Below are 22,353 nucleotides of genomic sequence, written 5' to 3' on the forward strand. Positions count from 1 at the left end.
AGCTTAGACTTGTGTATGCTTCGTGTATGCTCTGTTTGAGTCCATATTTGTACAAGCCTTTTGTGTCTAGAAGACACTGTTTCCTTGGTATCTCCATACCCTCTAGCTCTTAAAATTTTTCCACCTCCTATTCCTCAGAGTTCTCCTAGCCCAAAAGGAAGGAATTTAATGGATACATCCCTCTAAAGGCTGAGTATTCCAAGGTTTCTCCCTCTCTACATAATATCCCATCGGGAGGTCACTATATTAGTTCTCATCTCCTACAGGAGGAAACTTCTCTTCTCTGATGATGGATTAGTTAGGGTTTCTAGTGCTGTGAAAAGACATCATGACCACTGCAATGTTTATAAAGGAAAAGATTTAACTGGGGCTGACTTACAGTTCAGATGTTTAGTGCATTGCACTGTCAGTCAGTACAGCATGAGACTTTTTTTTTTCTTTTTTGCTGTTGGCCAGGCATTTACTTCTTTTTATTAATTTATTTTTTACATTCCAGTTCCCCATCCCACTTTTGCTCTCATTCCCTCAATTCCTCCCTCCTCTCATCGAGCATGAAACTCTTAATCTCAGGTTGTGGGTTCAAGTCAAACATTGGGTACCATTTTGTTGATGAAAGTTTCTGTCCTGCCAGGTTTGACCGCCCTTCAGCCCAAATAAACAAACAGACACGATGTTAATTATAAAACTGTTGGCTGATGGATATGGCTTCTTAATGGATAGCTCTCTCTTAATTATTAGCCCATTTCTATTACTCTATGTATTGCCAAGTGACTGTAGCTTACCCATACTCTGGCATGTTACTCCTTCGGCAACCTAGTGTCTCTTCTTGGCCCTCTCTTCTCCCAGAATTCTCCTTGTCTCCTAGTCCCACCTATATTTCTCTTTTTCCTAACTCCATCTCCTCTCCCCTCCTGCTCCCAATTTTCTCAGGAGATCTTGTTCCTTTCCCCTTCTGTGAGGAATATGTGTGTCTCTCTTAGGGTTCTCCTTGTTTCCTAGTTTTTCTGGCAGTGTGGATTGTAGGCTGGTGATCCTTTGCTCTATATCTAAAATCCATATATGAGTGAGTGCATACCATGTTTGTCTTTTTGTGACTGGGCTACCTCACTCAGGATGGTTTCTTCTGGTTCCATCCATTTGCCTGTGAGTTTCAAGATTCCATTGTTTGTTTTTTCTGCTGAGTAGTATTCCATTGTATAAGTGTACCACATTTTCTCCATCCATTCTTCATTTGAGGGGCATTTAGGTTGAGAGCATGCTACATTCTTTAGAGTGATTATTGTTGAGCATGAAGCAAGCCACCAATATCTCCTGGATAGTAGAGTTCTGTGTTGTAATTTGTCACATTACCACACCTCTCTTCTGTCTAGTACTTGATCCAATAATAACTGGGCCTCTAATGCTGCAATTACCCATCTGTCTCACCCACTAAACACAGCAGCAAAAGCAATACCTATTTTTTTCACCATGAAAATACCAAAGCCATTCAGTGTCTAGCTCATAATAGATGCTCAGGAAACATAATCATGTCTATATCACGTGTGTGTGTGTCTGTGTGTGTGTGTTATAAACATGTATATGTTTGTAACATATAATTATAAAATAAGATGAGGGAAGCAAGCACCTCAAACTTTGAATATCTACTTAATTAGGTTATACTCTATGTGATGGAAAGGGCATGACTATATTTTATTATGCATTAGAGTACTCTCCCACACCTTGGAGTTCGACCAGATGGGAAAACTTATATCCAGTATTCTCAGGATAGCTAACAAAAGCAGGGGTAGGAAGGAGGTGATACCCCCGACATTCTGAACAGGAAGCAATGACATGGGCAGTCAAAGCAAAAGGGAAGTGGCAGGAAGGGTGCCTTGTGGTGAGTAGGGCAGACAGATTCATTTGCCAGCTTCGCATGCAGCTTATAACAAGTACACCCACATGGCAGACGGGAGGCAGGGGAGTTCTGGGAGATGGAGGAGGCAGACAGTTCACTTTTTGACACCACTAATGAAATAGCTACAATCTGAGCAGATTCAAGGAGGTCTGGGGAAGCCTAGAGAGTTACTAACCTATAGCCAGCACCATGTTTGTTAGCACTAATCACTCTGTAATTATTACAGCGGAGAAACCTTATCTCCCACACCAGGACTACTTTGTATTCCATTTATGGGTGTCCCGTTCCAAACAGAACTGAACACAGGGTTAGCATTCTTAAAATACCTATTAGAAATGTTGTCTTATAAACAATTACTTGTGAAGTCCGGAAGACAGATATCTTAGTGAACATACTCTATACAAGGATGACCCCAACTAACAATCTGAGCAGCAGAGGAAAGGCTACCTTAAATGCCCTTCCCTGAAAATGAAATTGATGACTAACTTATCTGCCATCGTAGAGCCCTCATTTAGTAGCTGATGGAGCAAAACACTGAGCCAAACTCCTGGAATCCAGATGCAGAGAGGGAGGAGTGATAAGAAAATGGAGACAAGACCAGGCTACAGAAACCCACAGAGACAGCTGATCTGAACAGGGGAAGCTCATCGACCCCAGACTGATTGCTGAGAAACCAGCATTGGACCAACACAGATCCCCTAAACATGGTTCTCATTTAGAAGGCCTGGGCAGTCTAAGGGACCTCTGACAGTGGAATCAGGATGTATCCCTGGTGCACAAAAGGACTTTGGGAGCACATTCCCATGGAGGGACATTCCCTTAGCCTAGAGACAGGAGGGAGGGCATAGACCCTATTCCAAATGACTTGATAGATTTTGTTGATCCCTCCTGGAAGGCATCTCCCTCCCTGTGGAGTGGGTGGGGGGACGGGAAGGGAGGGTCGTCAGGGGGCATGGGAGGGAGGGAGAGGGAAGTGGGATATGTAAAATAAAAAATAATAATAATTAAAAAACAATATGTAACAAGCATAGAAATAACACATTTACTGAAGAATTAGAACAATCCTAATCTCGTTCTCCTAATGAGCTTCAGGTGTCAATTTGATGCAGCCTAGAATTACATGAGGGAGTCTGGATTGGATGGTTCCCTCCATTGGGTTGGCCTGTGGGTTTTATTATCATTAATTGATATGGGAGTGGCGAGGCCAATGTACATAGTTGCCAACCCTAAGCAGGTAGCTAGCTCCTAGGCTGCATAAGAAAGCAGGTTAAATACAAGTCAGAGGGGACAAGCCACTAAGCTGCATTCCTCCATGGTATCTGTGTCAGTTCCTGCTTCCTCGTTTCTGATTGACTTCCTAACTTGGTTGTGACAAAAGGTCTATCACCTGGAAGTACAACACAATAAATCCTTTCTTCTCCAAGTTGCTTTTGGCTGTGGTGTTTGGTACAGCCATCAGAAAACAAAATTAAGACATACTGCTTAGTGATCTTTTTTTCCTTTCTGAAGTAAGGGTAAATATATCATTGTTGTGGTTTTCTTTTTAGTGTTTTATTATTGTTTTAACATATTGTGCAGATAGAAAACTACAATTCCTCCTGGACATGATTACAAAGCATTGAGCTATCAATTCTGAATTCTGAACTTGGGACTTCTAAATCTAGGACCAAGGAATTAGATGGGTAACATAGTTCTCAGACCCTGATAGAACACTAATCCAACTGTACAGAATTAGCTTGGGCTCTCTAAGCACCAAATGTATTGCTTTACAGATGTTATTTGTGTAAGGTATGTCGGCTGATTTCCCTGGTCAAGAGAGCACTACACACTTCAAATGTGTACTGCTTTCTTCACTGAACTCCTGAAACCCACACTGGGCAGCTCCTGTTCTGTACCACAAATCAAAGATTATTTAAAGATACAGCTTAGAAAGATCAGTGATGTATAAATATGCTTAATTGACACAGCCTGTAATTTAATACAATGTTTAACCACATTGGGCTTTCAATGTTGACCCGTTAAGTAACCAACTATTCATTTTCTCCCACTAATGACTTCTCATAATTGTACTTCCTACCAATTATTGTGCAAGCAATTCCCTGTCATTCATCTATAATTATGCAGTCCCGGAGAACTACTTTTACCAAATTGGCATGAGAAGAAAGAACATAACCTTCATGGGTTGACACACTTAAGACTCACTAATTGTCCTTTGTTTGTTTTATAGTACATAAATCAATATTCTAAGAGAATAACTGACAAGACTTCAAAAAGGAGATGGAAAGCGGGTAGAGTGAGAGAAATAAAGAACAAAGGAAGGAAGAGATACTAGATGATAAAGATAGATAGAATGACAGATGATAGATAGATAGATAGATGATAGATACATAGATAGAATGATAGAGAGATAGATAGATGATAGATAAAATGATACAAGGTAGATAGATAGATAATACAATGATAGATGATAGATAGCTAGAATGATAAATGATAGATAGAATGATAGATAAATAGATAGATAGGTAGATAGATAGATAGATAGATAGATGATAGATGATAGATATCACTTGTTAGAACAATGTTCACATCATATAGAAACAGAAATAACCAACTATACATGTTGCTTTCACTTCTACACAAGCTATTTCCCCCTAATTTCTGTATGCATCTTCCCCATAATGAAACAGAGAATGCTTCCTTTTCTTCCTTACTGGTCTGTCACTCAGAAGGCAAGCAAAACAGACAGCTTATTTTCCCCAATACTAATTAACAGTGTAAGAACTATGCAAATGAATAAGGTGTGCCATGCCAAGCTTAAAATAAAAGGACACTCAGAGTCTACCACTGCACAAACACAGAATACCTCACAAGGAGAGAAGGGTTGGCTGTTTGTGAAAATGTTTCTCAGAAGAGTGACATTACCATGTTCAGTGTTGAAGAATGTGCCAAATTTGCCCAGATGATAAAGTGAGCATCAAAACTTTTTTTTTTTCATTTACCGCTCTTTCTGTCCATGGGAATCACTCTGTGGTGTCTCCCTTAGATTAAGGAGAAACCTGGTAGAACATATGCATTTCTGTGGCATAGGTCCACTATGAGCCTCCTTCACTGTTACTGGCTCATTCCCAGTGGTCATGAGGGAGAAGAGAAGATGTGTCTGCAGCAAGAAGTGTAAGCCAAAAAAAGCCCTCTGAATGTATTTACCAACTAGCTGCATCCCAGGCTGACCAGCTAAAATGTCCACAAGTGAAAGGGAGTGTGTGCCACCATATCCATCTTTGCAAGGTCCCTTTTGCCAAATAAAGCAATACTCAATAATTCTGACAATCTGGGACATAAATACAATTAAGGTTGACTTCCAGATAATTATAATTACATTGGTGAGTAGTGTTCAGAAAATGACTGAATGACTGGCCATTGGAGGAAAAGAGATAACTGGTAAACCAACAGCATCAACGTATTCTAAGTTAATTAAAGCAGAGGTCACCAATCTTTTCCTGAAAGGAGAGTATTCAAGGATCTGATGTTTACAGACCATGCTGTCTCTAGCATAACTGTTCAACTATGCTGCTGTCATGCAAAGCCACCATAGATAAAATTCTAGAGACAAGGGTCACTGTGCTTCAACAGAATTGTCCTAAAAAAGCAAACAATGGGCCAGATTTGGCCACAGGCTGTTTAAATATGCAATGCTGAAAGAAAATAATTAAAAACAATAAAAGTTCTGAGAATCTAGTACATAAATGTTTATATTGTGTCTTCCATAGGAAAAGGTTTCTAAACACAATATCTAAGACAGGAATTATGCAGAAAATACCTTTATACTTGTTATTTTTACCACAAATATACTGACAAGTAAATAACAATTTGGAGACAATACAACAAGTTCTTTATGTCTCTGTCAAGAGTATTACATAGGGAGATGTAGGAGTAATGCTCCACTCGGGATCCTAAAATATCTTGAAAGGATTAAATTGAGAAGATTGTTCCAGAACCTAGAAGGTTTACCCTATGTCTGTGTTTCTACCACAGGAAAATAACCAGCTATATGTACAAAAAGCAGAAAGACCCTCATGTGCCTCTTATGCCTATGACGAAGACAGAACGAACTTTAGTTACCTCCCCTTCTAGGCCCAAGTACCATCATTTCTAAAATGAAAGCAATAGTCATAATCCCAGCCTTTCGTGCTTCTCCGAGCTATGAGAGATAGATGAGAGGAAGAGGGTGTGAATCAGCTTTGAAAACTATAATGTGCCAAGATGGAATGAAAATCCAATTTCAACAAATGCTGAATATAATACCCAATTCCTCCTTCTCCATGACCAGGCCATTAACAGATGTGCTTTGATGATGCAAGTAGAAGACTGCTGTTTGAACAGGGGATTCTGCCTTTGTAGATTCCCATTTCCTCAACTAACTTGAGTCCCTTTTGATACTTAAAGACGAAAAAGCGTACCAATATTAACCAATCAATAAACTAAAAGAAGACTCTCCTGGAGAATGGTGATGGCAGAAGGTGCAGGTGGTATCTACCTCAGACAGTGCATGACAGCTAGAGGAGACAGTTAGGACTTTATCATGGGAATAATAAGAAGCTATGAAGAGTTTCAAACATCAGCATGATTTAAAAAAATATGTTTTTAAAATATTGACTTGGCTCCAAGGCACAGAATGAACTGGGGAGGTTAAAAAATAACAATTAATTTGGATTAATTCCTCCTACTAGGTTGTCATGTCTAGCATTAATATGAGGGGAGGTGCCCAGTCTTACTGCAATTTGATATATCATGTTTGGTTAATATCCATAGGAGGCTTGTCACTTTCTGAATGGAAATAGAGGAGGAGTGGATGAGGTAGGGTGGAGGAGAGGTAGTAGGAGGAACCAGGAGGAGAGGAAGAAGAGAAATCTGTGGTTTTGGTGTAAATAATAATAATTGTTAGAGGTTGACACCCTCATTTCTGCTTTCACTGTTGATTTCAATATGTGTTGAATAATTTAAATCAACAGAGTGTCCATTCTTCTTATTATTCAATTCTAAAACTGTTCCCAGAATCTTGATTTGTACTTGTATTTGCTGGGTGAAAAAAGGTTTATGTTAAAAAAAATAGCAACAAAAAGCTATATTAGCACCAAGATAAACTCTGACAATAATAGGAGTTTACAGAACACAAATTCACAAGTTGTTCAACAATAAAGAATACTTAGTAGAGGACAAAAAGATAATGAAAAAACTGGCAATCAGAATTCTGGCTGACAGAACTTAACAATACTGTATCCATCTTAGATTAATAATGAAGCAATTTCACCAACTCAAATTGCAGCTACATAACAAGAATAAGAATACGAACATGTATTGAATAGTTAGTTACTTGATTCCTGCTGACGAGTAATATTTTATATGTCTCATTGGCCTTGACTCGTAATAGCATCATGAGAAATGTACTAGCATCAATTCTACACATGGAAGCTGAAACATTTAGGAGGCAACTTTCTGAGTTTCATCATAGAGTTGAGATTTGAGCCCATAAAGTCTTGTAGAGTTCAAGCTTGATCACTGAGGATGATTTGGTACTCAATGGCTAAGCAAAGTCAAGCTCATTGGAAAAAAATGAGTGAGTCACCCACATCCTAAAGGAGGAGACATTGTGACTTCCTAGACTGCATATCTACAATATGATAGAAAGCCATTTGTCCAAAGTGGTGTACAAATTGGTGACTGAAATGTACAACTTTATGTTTTAACTTGTTTGGACTACAGAGCACCCAGCATTGACCAAATATTTTTCTGGGTGTGTCTGGGAAGGTATTTTCTAGGTAAGATTAAAATTGAAACTGGGCAATTCAATAAATTAATTGTCTTCCACTATGTGAGGGAACTAAGGTCCAGGGAAGCCCTCCTCAATACATATATGCAGACACTGGTTAGATCTTATCTTGCCTTCAGACTCAGAGTAAATTCTCAGCATTTGGCTCACTTGGCTGCCATCTTTCAGTTATAACTTATGACATCAGTTCTCTTGATTCTCATGCTCTTGAACACAAATAAGGAATTACACACCTCGGTACTACTTGGTCTCCAGTTGGCTGATAGCTAACCATGGAATTTTTAAATCTCTACAGTGAAATGGCTCAGTTCCCAAGAACACTGATTACCATGGCGGATTACTAATCCATGAAGAATATTATAAAAAGAATAAATTTAGAAATACAGGAAAAGCTCAAGTACTGTTTTTACTCTTTTAGTCTCTCATTAACTAAATCTTCAGAATAAAGTAGCTCGTGTATAAATACATACATATATATGTGTGTGTGTTTATGTATATATATTATATATATATGTGTGTGTTTACATATATATGTGTGCATATATACATATCTGGTATTTGTAACATAACAATAACTCTGCTTGTAGTATAAATAAGGATACCCTTGCCATTTTGTCATTAGCTAGGGGATAATCATGGCTCTCAATCCATTCCCCATCCCTCAGCTACACAAAGAGATGTAGTGCCGCCATTAACTAGGAAATTCTTGGCACAGTAAAGGAAGATTCACAACAAAAAATGAAGGATTCTTTTCTCTACTCTCTCACCCTCATAGGGATGGTAAAGGGTTTTCTGGAAGTAGTTCCCTAGATCCTTCCTTCTAAAACAGAACGTTACCCAGACCAGCTCTCTCTTGGCCCAAGGGTAAGCTTGCTCTATCCCCTTCTTGGCTGAACTGACCATCCTGCAAGCAGGGACATGTCCAATTCCACACACAGTTATAAATGTAAGGAGGAAAAGACACTCCATGTGCCCCCTTCATGCTGAGACATACAGAATTACTCTTGTGGCACTTCATTGCTCCCTGGCAAGTCTCTTTTTGGATTTGAACCAAATCTTTTTGAAAGTATTTTGAATTTTGTCTTTAATAATTGTTTTGATACAATTCACTTGGCATATCTCTTGTCTCCGTAACATTCAGTTCATATTTAAAAACCAATAATTAGTTATGATACAGCCAGAGCAGTAAGTCGGCAATGTTTGCAGAGTAAGAGTAATGTCAGCTAAATTAGTATGCCAATATGCAATATACTTTTTATGTTAGTAAATCCTTCTGTAAGAGAAGCTATACCCATGAAGTCTCAACAATACAGCTACCCATCCAAGATCTCAACATGAATATGGACAACAAAACCAAGCCTAGACAAAGAACTACAGACAACTGTTGAACGCTGAAAGAAGGAAAAATAGCCTTCCCCGGAGTAGAGTACACCAATTGGTTATCTGATACCAAGTAGTACGTCATGAAAACAAATAAATGCACAGATGACATCATAGGACCTAAGCAGGTTGTATTTATATTATATTTAGATCTTTGGGCTTACAACAGAGAAAAAGAGGCCATAAATTTCAGAACAAGTAAGAAGGGATATATAGGAAGGGTCTGAAGGATAAAGGAAAAGGAAAAATAATATAATTCTATGTTCATTTAAAAAATAAGTATATATAATTATAATGAAAACTTAATGCTCACTGTTGATTTTTGGCCATTGCCTCATGGATAAATATGTGCACAGAAGAGTGGCAGGTCAGGTTAGGACTCCTGTGCTCTGGAACCTTCTGCCTAAAATTATTTCAAAATCAACCTTTTCCTTCTACTGCCACTTGAAAAATATAATCAAATCTTTTTAACATCACAATATATTTTAATCTTGAATTTTATTTTCTATGCATTGAAGGTTTTAGTTTTGCCTAGTGAATCTGCAGAAATTTTCCAGCCAAAATGAACAAGTTTTAAGCAAATTACTATAGGCTAACCAGCTAAATTGTTTTGCAATTCAAAATTAGTAAAGAAAATAGTAAAAGAAACAAGGAATTTCAATATTTCAAAGGCAGATGAGCTATTTTTTACAGTACTGTATCTTGAAAGGTACTCTTATTTATAAACCCATCCTTTTGCAATCCCAGCCTATGTAGTTCTGGAAGATTTTCCATACCATTGTTCCAACAAGGACTGACCTGAGAATAAAAGTAATTCCTCCTTTATCACACACAATAACCCAAGTAGCCCATGATACAAACACAGCCAAAGTCACTTTATATCTTTTGCTCAAGTTTCCCATCAAGCTGTTCATAAAATAAATATTTACCAAAGTCTATTACGAGTGTTAGCCTTATACTTAGGATATTTACCAAAGTTCATTATTAGTGTTAGTTGTATTCTTGGGATATTTGCCAAAATCCACTAAGAGTGTTGGCCGTATTCTTGGCAATAGGGATTTGTCACAAACAGAAACAATAACAAAAATAATGAAAAACACCTGTCCCCATGACGTACGGGATATTACTGACAGAAGCAATGGAATAAATAAAACGACAATGAAAACTAAGCTCTACATGATATCTTTATCAGACAAGGTTAAGAGCTAGGGCAGGCTACAGAGGGCCGGGCAATGGTGAAGGTTTGGTGGGACAAATGAGATTTGCTCAAGGATCAAACAGCCATTAGGAACAAGGACTCTGGTTTCTGCCTCTGTGGGGGTGGGGTGTGACTGCAAAAGAAGACAGTTTAAGGGAAAGCCCAACCCAGAGCTGCAGAGAAGCAGTCTTAATGACAGCATTTGAGCACCTGCACGCAGCTGTGTTTTCTCAGTTGGATGAGACAGTGAATGCCCTTATTTTTTGTTTGAATTGGGGTTCTTGTCACTTCCAACCAAACAGACCTGACTAATGCCAACACTTTCAAGTATATATAGAAACCTGAAGTACCTTACAATGTGTTTCTAAGTGGGGCTCCCACTGTACTTGGGTTATTGAAAAGCTAACTCTCATTTCCAATTAGCAATATACATTTACACAAATGCTTAAAATCAAAAGACCTTAAAAGCACGTTAATGTAAACAAGTTCCTTCAACTTGCTTCTGTAGTATCAGACTAGGGAAGCCTTTCATATTCATTGGCCCAAAGTCAATCTTGTCTAGTCAAGAAACTACAAAAGGTGTGTTTTTTGCCACTTTATGAAAAAATAGTTGTATGTAGGATTTTTTACAAGCATCATTTGACAGAGAAGAAAGAAATTTCCGTCTTGTGTTTTGTTAGTGACATTGATCATGTTTTCAAAGTCACATGACATAGTATTTATTTACCCTGAAAGGAGGCTGGTCGTCTACCCTGTTTCCTAGGTTTAGGTGGGGCTCCAAGCACATTCACCACTGTTGACCGAATAACTGTGATCCATCACAGCATTCCTGCTGACTACAACTCCAATACTGTATTCAAGCTGATCAGTTAGGAAAATAGCTAAACCTAGCTGCACATAGCAGTATCCAGCTACTTTGGAAGCCTGAGTCAAGAAAGTCGCAACTTTGACCCAGGCATCTTAGTTAGGGTTTTATTGCTGTGAAAAGACACCATGACCGCAGCAACTCATATAAAGGAAAACATTCAGTTCAAGCTGACTTACAGTTTCAGATGTTTAGTCCATTATCATCATGGCAGAGCAGGGCAGGGAGCTGACAGTTATACATCCAGATGTGCAGGCAGGAGGAAATGACAGTGAGCTATACCAGGTTTGGCTTGAGCTTCTGAAACCCCAAAGCCAACCCTACTCCAACAAGACCATAACCCATAATAGTGTAACACCCTAATGATCTATGGGGGCTATTTTTATTCAAACCACATAAGGTTACATAGGAAGTTTAAGACCAACCTTGGCAACTTAGTCAAGCAGGATTTGAATCAGTCTCAATGATCTTGCCTAGCATGCATAGCCCTTAAATCCAATCCATAATGCTAGAAGAAAAATGATTACAGGTAGCAATGGTCTCACTTTAATTTCTCCCATCCTCCATTCTTTCTTCTGTCTAACTTGCTTCCCAGCCCTAACTAAAATGAAACAAAATACAGGGGGAAAGACATTGGCTCTTCCTTTGAAACCACTGACAATCTTCTAGTGATTTTTTTTTCAAACGAGTAATTGAGCAGAATTTCTACTCCAATAGAATCTACTATAAACAGCTAAACAAAACAAAGAGATGACAAGTGCTGCATGTTATATGGGAACCATAAAATTTTAGGGAGCAGACATCTTCTTGAGACCTATTAAAAGGATATTGAACTAACTCATAGCCATTCCTGGAGAAGCCTTTATTCCAGATGGGACTGTGACAGGAATAACAGATTCAAAAAAAAAAAAAAAACTCCTTGGGCATGAAAATGCATTGTCAGCCCTGTTAAGCTGGCCATGGACTTTAGATCTCCGTCCTATGGAGAAGACAATATGAGGTCCTTACTTCTAAATAAACAAAGTGTGCTTCTGAAATGTAACTGGAAAGCTGCCTGAAAGACCCAAAAATGAGATTCAATTTCCTAGATTTGCCATCTAGAAGTGCAAAATCATTGTTGAGTTGTTTGTGCCTCTCGGAGAAGCAAAAAGAGGCATGTAGAGAGCCAATAAAGGGGTGATGAGTGAAAATTTCAGTAGGGAAAGATCTGAAAATGTCTTCTAGATCACTGTTTCTCAATCTGTGGGTTAAGACCCATTTGGTTGAACAACTCTTTTACATTGTTGCATATCAGATATTTACATTACAATTCAGAGCAGTAGCAAAATTACATTATCAAGTAACAACAAAACAATTCTGTAGTTGCAATCACCCACAGCATGAGGAACTGTATTAAAGGGTCACAGCATTAGGAAAGATGTAAACCACTCTTCTAGATCAAGTGAATTCTGGGAGTGGTTGTTTGGTTTTAATTAACGTTTACTATGGAACCCAAGACCATCAGTAAGGTGGGAACTAGCAATTTCATTTCCAAATGAGGCTTTTAAATTGGGGAATTTCCAAGACAGTGCCCAACAACAAGGGAATTCAGTAAAAGCCTGATCCATGTCTAACCCCTTCCACCTGCCCAACATAAATAGAATGTAAAATGAAGAGAAGAGAAGAGAAGAGAAGAGAAGAGAAGAGAAGAGAAGAGAAGAGAAGAGAAGAGAAGAGATAAAACGTGGACCATGTTTCTACCATTCTGAATGCCTCAAGCTAGAGGCCTGAAGGAAGAGCAGAGGTATATTAAGTGGAGAGGAGACTGGAGACTTAGAATTGGAAAATTAGAACTTGAGCTTTTAAACATGGGAAATCAACTGGACAGTTCTGTTAAAGTACAAGAAAGGAAGTTTATCCAAATATAGATGAAGATAGCAATAAGAAACAAAAACTTATTCTGGCCCGAATGTTTTCATCTCCCAGATAGTCCTAAAATTGTATCTCTTCCATGGTGGGTATTTATAGACCAGATAGGCTGAGGTTCATTTATATGGTGGTAAATGCTAGAGAAGGTAGAAAGCCTCTTCAGTGCAGAAGTGAGGAATCTACCATCCCATGAGCAGGGAGGGGAGAAGGAAGGAAAAAGAGGGGATAGAGGAGAGAAAAAACCTATAACATATACTAGAAAATTAGATGCCATAAGGCCCTTGCAAGAAATAGAACCTTCCAATTCTAGGGCAAAAAAAAATTTCAAATTTTGGATTAAATCAAAACAAAGGATTTTAGTAATGTCATATTATTTATATATATGAACCATACAAATCCTCTGTGTTTTAAGGTTTACATTAGTAACTTAATGGCATATTTGCTTTCATGATCTTATTGGGTATTACTGACCAATGTGGCCCAAATGTACCATACTTGAATTTTTCTGCCTCTACATTTCAGGTGCCTTGATATTTCAAAGATTAACCATACATCAACCCCCCAAAGTTTTAGTTTAATCAATGTATAAGTCATTTATAGTTTTGTCTGCTCAGTAATAGAATTCTTTCAAGGACTGACAGTAACCATTGATTTTGATGATCAGAGTCCCAGAAAGTTACTTCACACAACCACCATGTGTTTGTACACCTACACACACACACACACACACACACACACACACACACACAGCATATCCCACACCTTCTTAGCCTCCCTGATTAAGGCAAAATTACATCTTCTGACATGGCCCTGCTTTCCTCGTCTTGAGGAGTGCTACAAGAGAGAAAAGGTGACATTAACTGGACCAATCAGACTGTCTTGAATCTCCTAGCTCCTATACATGGCACCAAGACTTCTAGGGCTTATGAACCCTTCCCTGGTTTTTTTTTTTTTTTTGGTTTTTATTCACTTGTTTGTATTAATGGACATAATATACCCCCTTTCTTCAACAATAGAAAGTAGAAGTCCATGAAAAACTCTGAATGCCAATGGTCAAATGAAGACGATGACAAGGGGCAGGAGAGAATGCGGTCAGTGCATGCTGGGAAAGGTGAGCATGGGTCCTGCTGGCATTGAAAGCACCAGAACCACTCCTGTTCACAGCCAGTTTCCTCCCTGCCCAGCCTTCAGTTTAATCACAAGAGGGCATTCATCCTTTTCCATCTAACGTTATTTGTACTCAGGTTCTGTGTTGTTTCCTTTTTAAACCAGGCAACTTGAGATTAATAAAGCTACACACAGAAAATGTACCCTACCATTGCAATAGTTTATATTCTTGACCAAGGGAATGGAATACAGAAGTAATATTTAAAGAAGGACAGAAGTAAGGGGAAGGAGCATTGGATAGCAAGGGTGAGAAATGATGGATCAGATGGGACCCAGAACAATGATGTTAAAATACATCACTGGCTTAACGATAAAAATAGAAGAAAAAATAAAACTGGAGCTAGCAAAGGCTATACTGCACCAAAGAACAGACTTTCTTTGAAGTCGTCGAATTTCTATTATGTACCTATGACTCCGAGTGCTTACATATCATGCAGCCTGCTGGGAAGTCAGAGAACAACTTTATGGAGTGGCTTCTCACCCCCAAACCTTTGTACAAGTTCCAGAGACAGAGCTCTGATTGTCAAGCTTGGGTGGAAGTGGCCCCTTAATCACAATTCTTCAGCAAAACTCTTTCCTTCTAGCGAAACATCACTTTGAACAGGTAGTCGAGATACCGAATTGATTCCTTGAGCTGCTTCAGCTTTTGTTACTTGACCTCAAATATTCCCTTTTATGGAGCCGTAGGGGCTCTTTTAGGAAATGTGGTCTCTGTGGGACACAGTATGAAAATCACACTGCTGTGTGTTGCTCAGTGAGCTCGACGCTGTACTTAAAGACAGCATTCCCCTCCTTAGCAACCACAACAGCACACTGTATGGGATTTGTCCACACCTTGGAACTGAAATACAGATTTCTGAAAGCTCTACAAGGAAAATGAGCCACGTGCTTACGTAAATAACCCTTTTCTTTTCTTTTTCCTGGAGAATAAACTCATAACAGTTTCACTAGTATTTTCTCAGTTGTGTCCCACATGGTAGTTTTTCTCGGAAATCTCCATTTGTATTAAATGCCTCTAACTTGTAATTCCTTGAGAAGGACAAAGGCGGAAGTCCAGTCAAAGCCGTAAAACTACTTTTCCTCTAAGAAGCTGTCAACCAAATTTCTCAGGGAGGAGGTAGAAATGAAATGAGAGACATTGATAAATTTCCCCGCTGAACAATCAATAAAAACCTCTCTGGCCTGCTCAGCCCCCCACTGTGGAGGCAAGAGCCGTAATTACATTGTCAAAAATTCAAGTTGCCCAGGCTGACATGACCTCTTTGAAAAGTGACAAGTGATTGGCACTCAGTTTGGGAGGTGAAACCGGATTGGCAGAGGCAAAGGCAAAAGGCGAGAGTGGGTTTTCTTTATGGACTCTGAACGCTCAAGCCACAGACTCCAGCCCTGGACCCTTCATGTGAACTCACTGGAGTGGGCAGGTGGCAGTTACTAAATCACCAGCACCCTCCTGCCATGGAAAACGTACCTCACGTTGATCCATCCCCAAATACACAGAAAAAGAGACTGCCGCGTGTGCGTGTGTGTGTGTGAGTGCTAAAGTGTGTCCCTTTCCTGCATCGAAACAATGCAATGAAATGTGCTTTCAACCCCGGAATTCCTTGTGACAGCTGAACAGCAAAGCCCCCGTTTGCCTAGCAATTTTAATCTATGAATGAAAATCAGCTAGAGCAGAAGGGTTACAAAGGGCAGAGATGAAGAATGAGCAAGGAGGGAAGCGCTGGGAAGGCTGATGTGACTGACACGCTGACCCAGTTGTGTGATTCTATATGATCCATGCTAGAGTTAAATTAGAATCCATCAATCCCCTCACTCTTAGACGCTAGGCATCGAGTGTATCGAGGACCCCATTAACTGGACAGTGTCAGCCTTCTGGCTACGTAGGGCCCATGCAATTGCTTTCTGTGATTTTACTGTAACCACACCTAGGAGTGGTGAATGTCCTGTGCTAGGAAGCAACTGGACCACAAGAGATTAAACTCTAAAGGTGTCCATTGGATGATAGGAAGAGAACAGAAGGTGCCTGGGAATGTTATTGCCTCATGAGCTCTAAGGCTAAATCCTCTCTGGCTAAGGAAAGGAGGTATTAATTAATAAGATGAGAAAATGGTAGGCAAAGTGGGCCACGTGCCACATTTTCAATTAGAATCACTGTCCGCTCGCTCAACTTTTCCTAATATGAGCTACCTGGCACTCCATCCCCTATGGTTATGGAAAAAGACAAAAGAAGTTTAAGCAGAATATGAGACAAGCAGTAAGAATCAACATTGTGAGTTGTACATCCACTGCTCTAAACCACTTTGTGAGTAGTTTTAGGTGTAGGATGGTCACTATGTTCACTGGTTCTGTAGAAATGAACGTGTCAAAATCACAACTGGAAACCAACGGATTCCACAATGTTCAGTGTAACCACTGTACCTCCCAGTTCAGCAACAGCCTCAAAAATCAACCCACATGAAATTCCCTTTGCTAAGCATACTCCTTCTCAAGCCCGTGAGCACTGCATCAGAGTCTGGGGATCAGACTCAGGAAGCTAGACTTAGAAACATTCCCTAGCTTAGTCCTTCGAGATTCTCCAAAGCTGGTGAATCTCCTCCCTACATCTTTCTTGGATACTAAGTAGATGTCACCTCATCAGGGACTCACGAGATCAGTGAATCAAGCCGCTCGCTCTTCCAAATACTTGACAGCAAAAGAAAATTAGTTTGTTCCTAATGCCTGATTGTCACCAGACCCACCCTTGCCCTAGGAAAGAGGTCAGTGAAATGGCATAATGATTTTAGCCATGATACTCTACCATGCCTGAAGGCGAAACTACTTCAGACCTCAGGTGGTGAGAGATGGAGAGAGGATTGATGAGCAACACATGTGAGTGTGATGCTCCCATGGACGGGTGAGGAAAGGACACCTTCTGACCCAGCGGGCCAAGATTTTTCCCCATGGACTATTTATTTCAGAGGAAGGAGGTATATAATTATTCTAACAGAGAGAGCATAGGTTCGATTATCCCATGTCCCATGTTCAGACTGCAGTTTAGGTGAGGTCCTGAACATGTTTTGTGGGAAGGTCTGTGAGGATGAATGAAATGTTAATAACAGATCTGAAAATACAAGAGAGGTAAGAAAAGATGAATAGGAGTATAGACGGAAGTTTCTGTCCCACCTGGTCCCTCTGCCATTTAGTCCCAAAGAAATACAGAGAGGCTTATATTAATTATAGACCATTTGGTGGGTGGCTCACGCTTTTTATTGGCTACCTCTCTCTTAATTATTAACCCATTTCTATTAATCTGTTTTTGACTTACCAGACAATGCCCAGATGTCCTACCTTCCTGGTAACTACACAGAACCTCACTTGAGACTCACTCTCTCAGTTCCTCTTCCCAGAATTCTCCTGACCTATACTTCCTGCCTGGCTAAACCCTGCCTGTCTATTGACTGAAACAACTTTATTCATCAACCAATAAGAGAAACTCATAGCACACAGAAAGACATCCCCCATCGTAGGAAGAGGAGGAGGAAGGGGTCATAAAAGACATACAAAAGGAGAGGAGAGAGGAAAACAAAGAGAAGCAGAGAAAACACACACCTCATTGTGACTCAGGAGTGTCACCTAGACATACTAAGGATATTCCTCTTAATTTACAAAAGTCTGAAAATTATTACTAATAATGGTATTTCCTCAGCTTTGACTGTGCCATATTGAACATGTGATGCCATTGTGAATTGTTTTTAACTGGCATTTCCTTATTAACAAAGGCATATGAGTCCATGGAACATTTAAAATATAGGCACATAAGGAATATTGTGAATGTCTTCACTGATACTTGAACATGGAAGTTCAAATCAAAGAGGGAAAATACACGGACCAAGTTCTCACTTTCCTCATTTGAATTTCAGTTCTTAGAGGAGTCAAGCCAAGATCACTGTAGGTGGCCTAAATGGCCAGCAGACTAAACACTTGGAGACCACAGCTAAAGGCAGAAGATAGGGATCTTCGCTGACACATCCATGAAGATAGGAGAAAACGAGTAAAATTAGAACAAGAATTCCCAGTTCCCATCCACAAAAGATGTTGGTATTTAAAATTATAAATCCAATACCCTCTAACGCTTGGCTGGCCCAGGGTCACCAATACTGAAAAAAAGTTTTGGCTTCTTTTTAGAATAAGATGAAAAGGGAGCCATGACACTTTTTTTTCCTTTTTTGCAGAAAAATGATTATTACACAGTTTACAACAAAACTAGTACAGAGAATGAAGAATGACATCAGACTCTTCAATACAGTTACCAACCTATATCTAAAACAATTTTTCTATTACAAGTGGGTTCCATTTCATCATGTCAATGCAAAAATGCTGATGTTAACATGAGAATTCTATAGATCAGGCTGCTACCTGGGATCCACATTCTAGGGTTGTTTTACTCTGGTTTTGTTTGGGGTGGGTACTGAAATTGTAAGTCTTACCCGTGTGATGCAAGTTTCATATCACTGAGCTACCTCTCCAACCCTGGAGCCCATCTTGCTCTGTTTTTTGTTTGTTTGTTTGTTTGTTTGTTGTTTGTTTACTAAGGCCAGATAACAAATATATGTAATTATCCACTGAAACACTCATTTAATGTTCACATTTTTCCAGTTGATATCAATATCATACACATTAGTAATTGCTTCTATCTTAAGGGAAGAAACAGCCAATTTGCAAAATGGAATGAGGTGATCAGAAAGCAAGAAAACTTGAAGCAGAAACTGTTTCCTCCTAGGAAGTCATGAACACCAGGCTCATCTGTAAGGGAATTTTAAGTACAACTGTAATTGAACTCTGCATGGGTTGTGATGAGTGAAAAAAAGCACTGAACAATCCCAAAATGGAGTTGTCTTTACTCAATTTGTGATGTCAGGACATTATCTATTGAGAAACAAAGAGTTTTTCCTAAACAATTGTTAGCTTTCACTGACTCAATAATGGTTACAAATCTTCAAAGTCTTGCTTCCAAAAGTGCTTTATGCTTCACTGACATATGCAGCTGTGGTCATCAACTCTGGCCTGTGCATGCTGTCTTCATTAAGGGTCCCATGATGGAAGAATTGCCCCTACCTGGGACAGGCTATTCTCATGTGGAAGGCAAGGGACAAATGGATCGAGAATCACAAAGCTTTGAAAACCAATACTTGCCCATGGATCGCACTATTTTCGTTCAGATTTATCAAACCAGAGGATGCCTGTGGCTAAGATCACCCTCACTAGAACATTGGATATGGCTCAAAAGGCACTGAAAGCCATCTGATGGCGAGCAAAGGTATCCAGTCCCCTTACAGGAATCATAGCACAGTCTGTCATGGAAAACAATAATCAGATGTGTTATTTAAAGAAGTAGTGTTATGCAATAATTAACCTACTGCATCAACAACTAATTACTAGACTTTTAAATAATTTATTGATGTTCATTATCCACATACTTGCTAGGAACAGTCCCATTTCAGTTTCTTTTGTCACGGATCTACTACTTACCATGCAGAGAAAGAGTTCCATTCCTCACAGCCAGGAACTTCACCCCATAGGGAAAGAAAGGAGTAGAGTGGGAACTTCCGTAGAGTTTGAGCTGAGCTTTGCCTTGGAACGGTTTGTCCTCCGATCCGATACGGAGCTCTCCACCATGTGTAATGAGGATGGAGTGGGTTCTGAGCTCAATGGGTCCTGGCTCCATGAAAATCAGCTTGCCACCTGACAAACGAAGAGCAAGCTGTCAGTCTTCAGAAAAATCAGGCTCACCCTGTTTGGGCAGTTCCAACATGTGATGAAATTTCTTTTGTTTGTATCCTTCTTCGGGAAGTTGTGCTTAATATATATTGAAATCTGTTCAAGAAGCATCATATCATAGGCCAGACACCCAGGGATGGAAACATTACATCTTTAAGTTGCTTCTCATAAGATATTACTATTTGCTACAGCTTTGATGAAAGTCTTTTTCTACAACTACCTAAATACCCAGCAATTTAGAATTGGCTAAGTAAATGGTTGAGGAGTTCACCAACTTTACAGGCTACAATAGGTTAAACTTGGACATAAAATGAAGACCATGACAAAGTGCATACATAAGAGACAAGGATAGAAGAAACTGTGCTTGAAGCAACAGACTTAGAATACAAGGAGGTGGTGCATCTAACACATGAGTTTTGTGGGATGCTAGCTCTCCTGTATCCTCACATGCTTTTGTCAACAGACCTAATTTAAGAGTTCTTCCTCACTGGATGGAGATGAGCAGACTATCAATCAAGACTGTCATATCATACCCTAGGTCATACACATAAGCTTTGAGAGGAATGCAGAGCAGAGGGGAGGAAATTTTAGATCTCACCACCTCCATTGCTGGGGTTCTAACACTCCTAAGGAGAGGTCCAGCTCCTGAGCCCATCACCTGCCCACCTCCTCTGCTCCAAATGCCTTGATTCTGATTCGCTTCTGACTTCCATTGATTAGTAAGCTATCCAAAACGTTCTAAAACATTTTCCCTCTAAAGATGAGTTCCTTCCTGTTATTACCACCAATGTCTGGTTTAGACATCCTTCTATTCAAATGTCTCTATTTTGGTAATATATGAAAATAAGCTTATAGCAAAATGATTGTGAGAGTAAGGGATTAAATTCTCTTAGGGAAAATTATTTTCTTCTTCACAGCTAATTGGTGTATGTTTCATATAATGTATCAATAATATCAGGGTCATTAATAACTTTATGACAATTAAATTATCTCAGACAAACACCTAACCAGAATGAGATGTAAAATCTCCTCCTTGGTGTAAGTATATTGCAAAAAAAAAAAAAAAAAAAAAAAAAAAAAAAAAACTAAAAAAGACAATGTTCCTCCCTACAGCAATGTGCTCAGAGATGTAACTCTTTCAGAAACAGTGAAATAGATGATTTTCTTATTATTGTCTATAACTTTTATCTGCTTTATAAAATATTTTATTAATTTTTTGAGAATTTCATACACACATGTAAAGTATTCTGACTTTGTTCACTCCTATGTTCACCCCAACCTTCCTTATAATTCCTCCAAAGATCTACCACACACTTGCCTATTCTCTCTCCTAAATGTTTGTCCTCTTTGTATTTTTAAATAGCTCACTGAGTTAAATTTATATTGGCCACATAATCTTGGATGTGAAGCCAATCACTGGAATGTGGTTGATCTATTGGGGGTCACATCACTAAAGAAAACTGACTTTTCATCTTACAGCAGCCATGAAATAACAGTAACTCTCAGTTGGGGCTGACTATCAGTTACTTTCAAACCATGCCACACAATGTTAACTGACTGCCTCTTGTACAGGTCTTGTGCAGGCAACCACAGCTGCTGTAAGTTCATTAATACCATGGTCATGTCATTTCCAGAAAATACTGGTTTGGCAAATCTTCCCCAACAACTGGAGGTTCTCTTTTCCAAACTCTGTGATAGTGTCCCAATTCACTCAGAATATATTTCACAGTCTTCATATCAGGCTAAGAAGGGCCCCTTGTGGTTTTCTGTCCATCTCCAACTCCTCTCCAAAACCATCTTATCAAATGTAACCTTCACCTGTTCTGCAATAGCTTGAGAATGTCAACTCTCACAAAAGTTTGTTCCCAATGTCCTAGGTAAACGGAATTAAGAGGGTAGAAACTTAAGTCAACCATTGTGTTTGGAGATGGAGACTTTCAGAAGTGATGAGATAATGTCAGAGATTAGAAAGCCTTGATTAAATGCTGGTTGCTTTATGGGGAAAGGGGATAAAGCATGCATACATACACACACACACACATACACACACACACACACACACACACACACACACACACCTACAGCCAAATAATGTAAAAGTGGGATAGAACACTAACAAAAGGTGATCAATTCGTGTTTCAAGTATATTGATCTGTCTGCTAGATTTATGGTCAGGTTTTTGGGATTTGTTGATGATGCTTTGGTGTTTTGTTCATTTGTTTTGGTGTTGGAGATATCCATTTGGTGTTGCACCTTGTATGTGCTAGGCAAGTGCTCTATGTCAAACTCTTGAGTCTACATTCTCAAACAAGCCATATCATCTTGGTAAACACTCTTCCTTTACTTACAAGTACTAT

General features: G+C 39.3%; 1 protein-coding gene across 1 annotated transcript in view; it reads right to left on the reverse strand.

The window, feature by feature from the left end:
* Window positions 1–22,353, reverse strand: part of Pkhd1 (PKHD1 ciliary IPT domain containing fibrocystin/polyductin) — a 374,971-nt gene that overhangs the window by 218,840 nt on the left and 133,778 nt on the right. The window contains exon 35 of the mRNA XM_051204291.1: window positions 19,748–19,960. Within this exon, the coding sequence (XP_051060248.1) occupies window positions 19,748–19,960 (213 nt within the window). The remainder of the gene's footprint in view (window positions 1–19,747; window positions 19,961–22,353) is intronic.

This window comes from Phodopus roborovskii, unplaced genomic scaffold, assembly GCF_943737965.1.
Source record: "Phodopus roborovskii unplaced genomic scaffold, PHOROB, whole genome shotgun sequence".
NCBI lineage: Eukaryota > Metazoa > Chordata > Mammalia > Rodentia > Cricetidae > Phodopus > Phodopus roborovskii.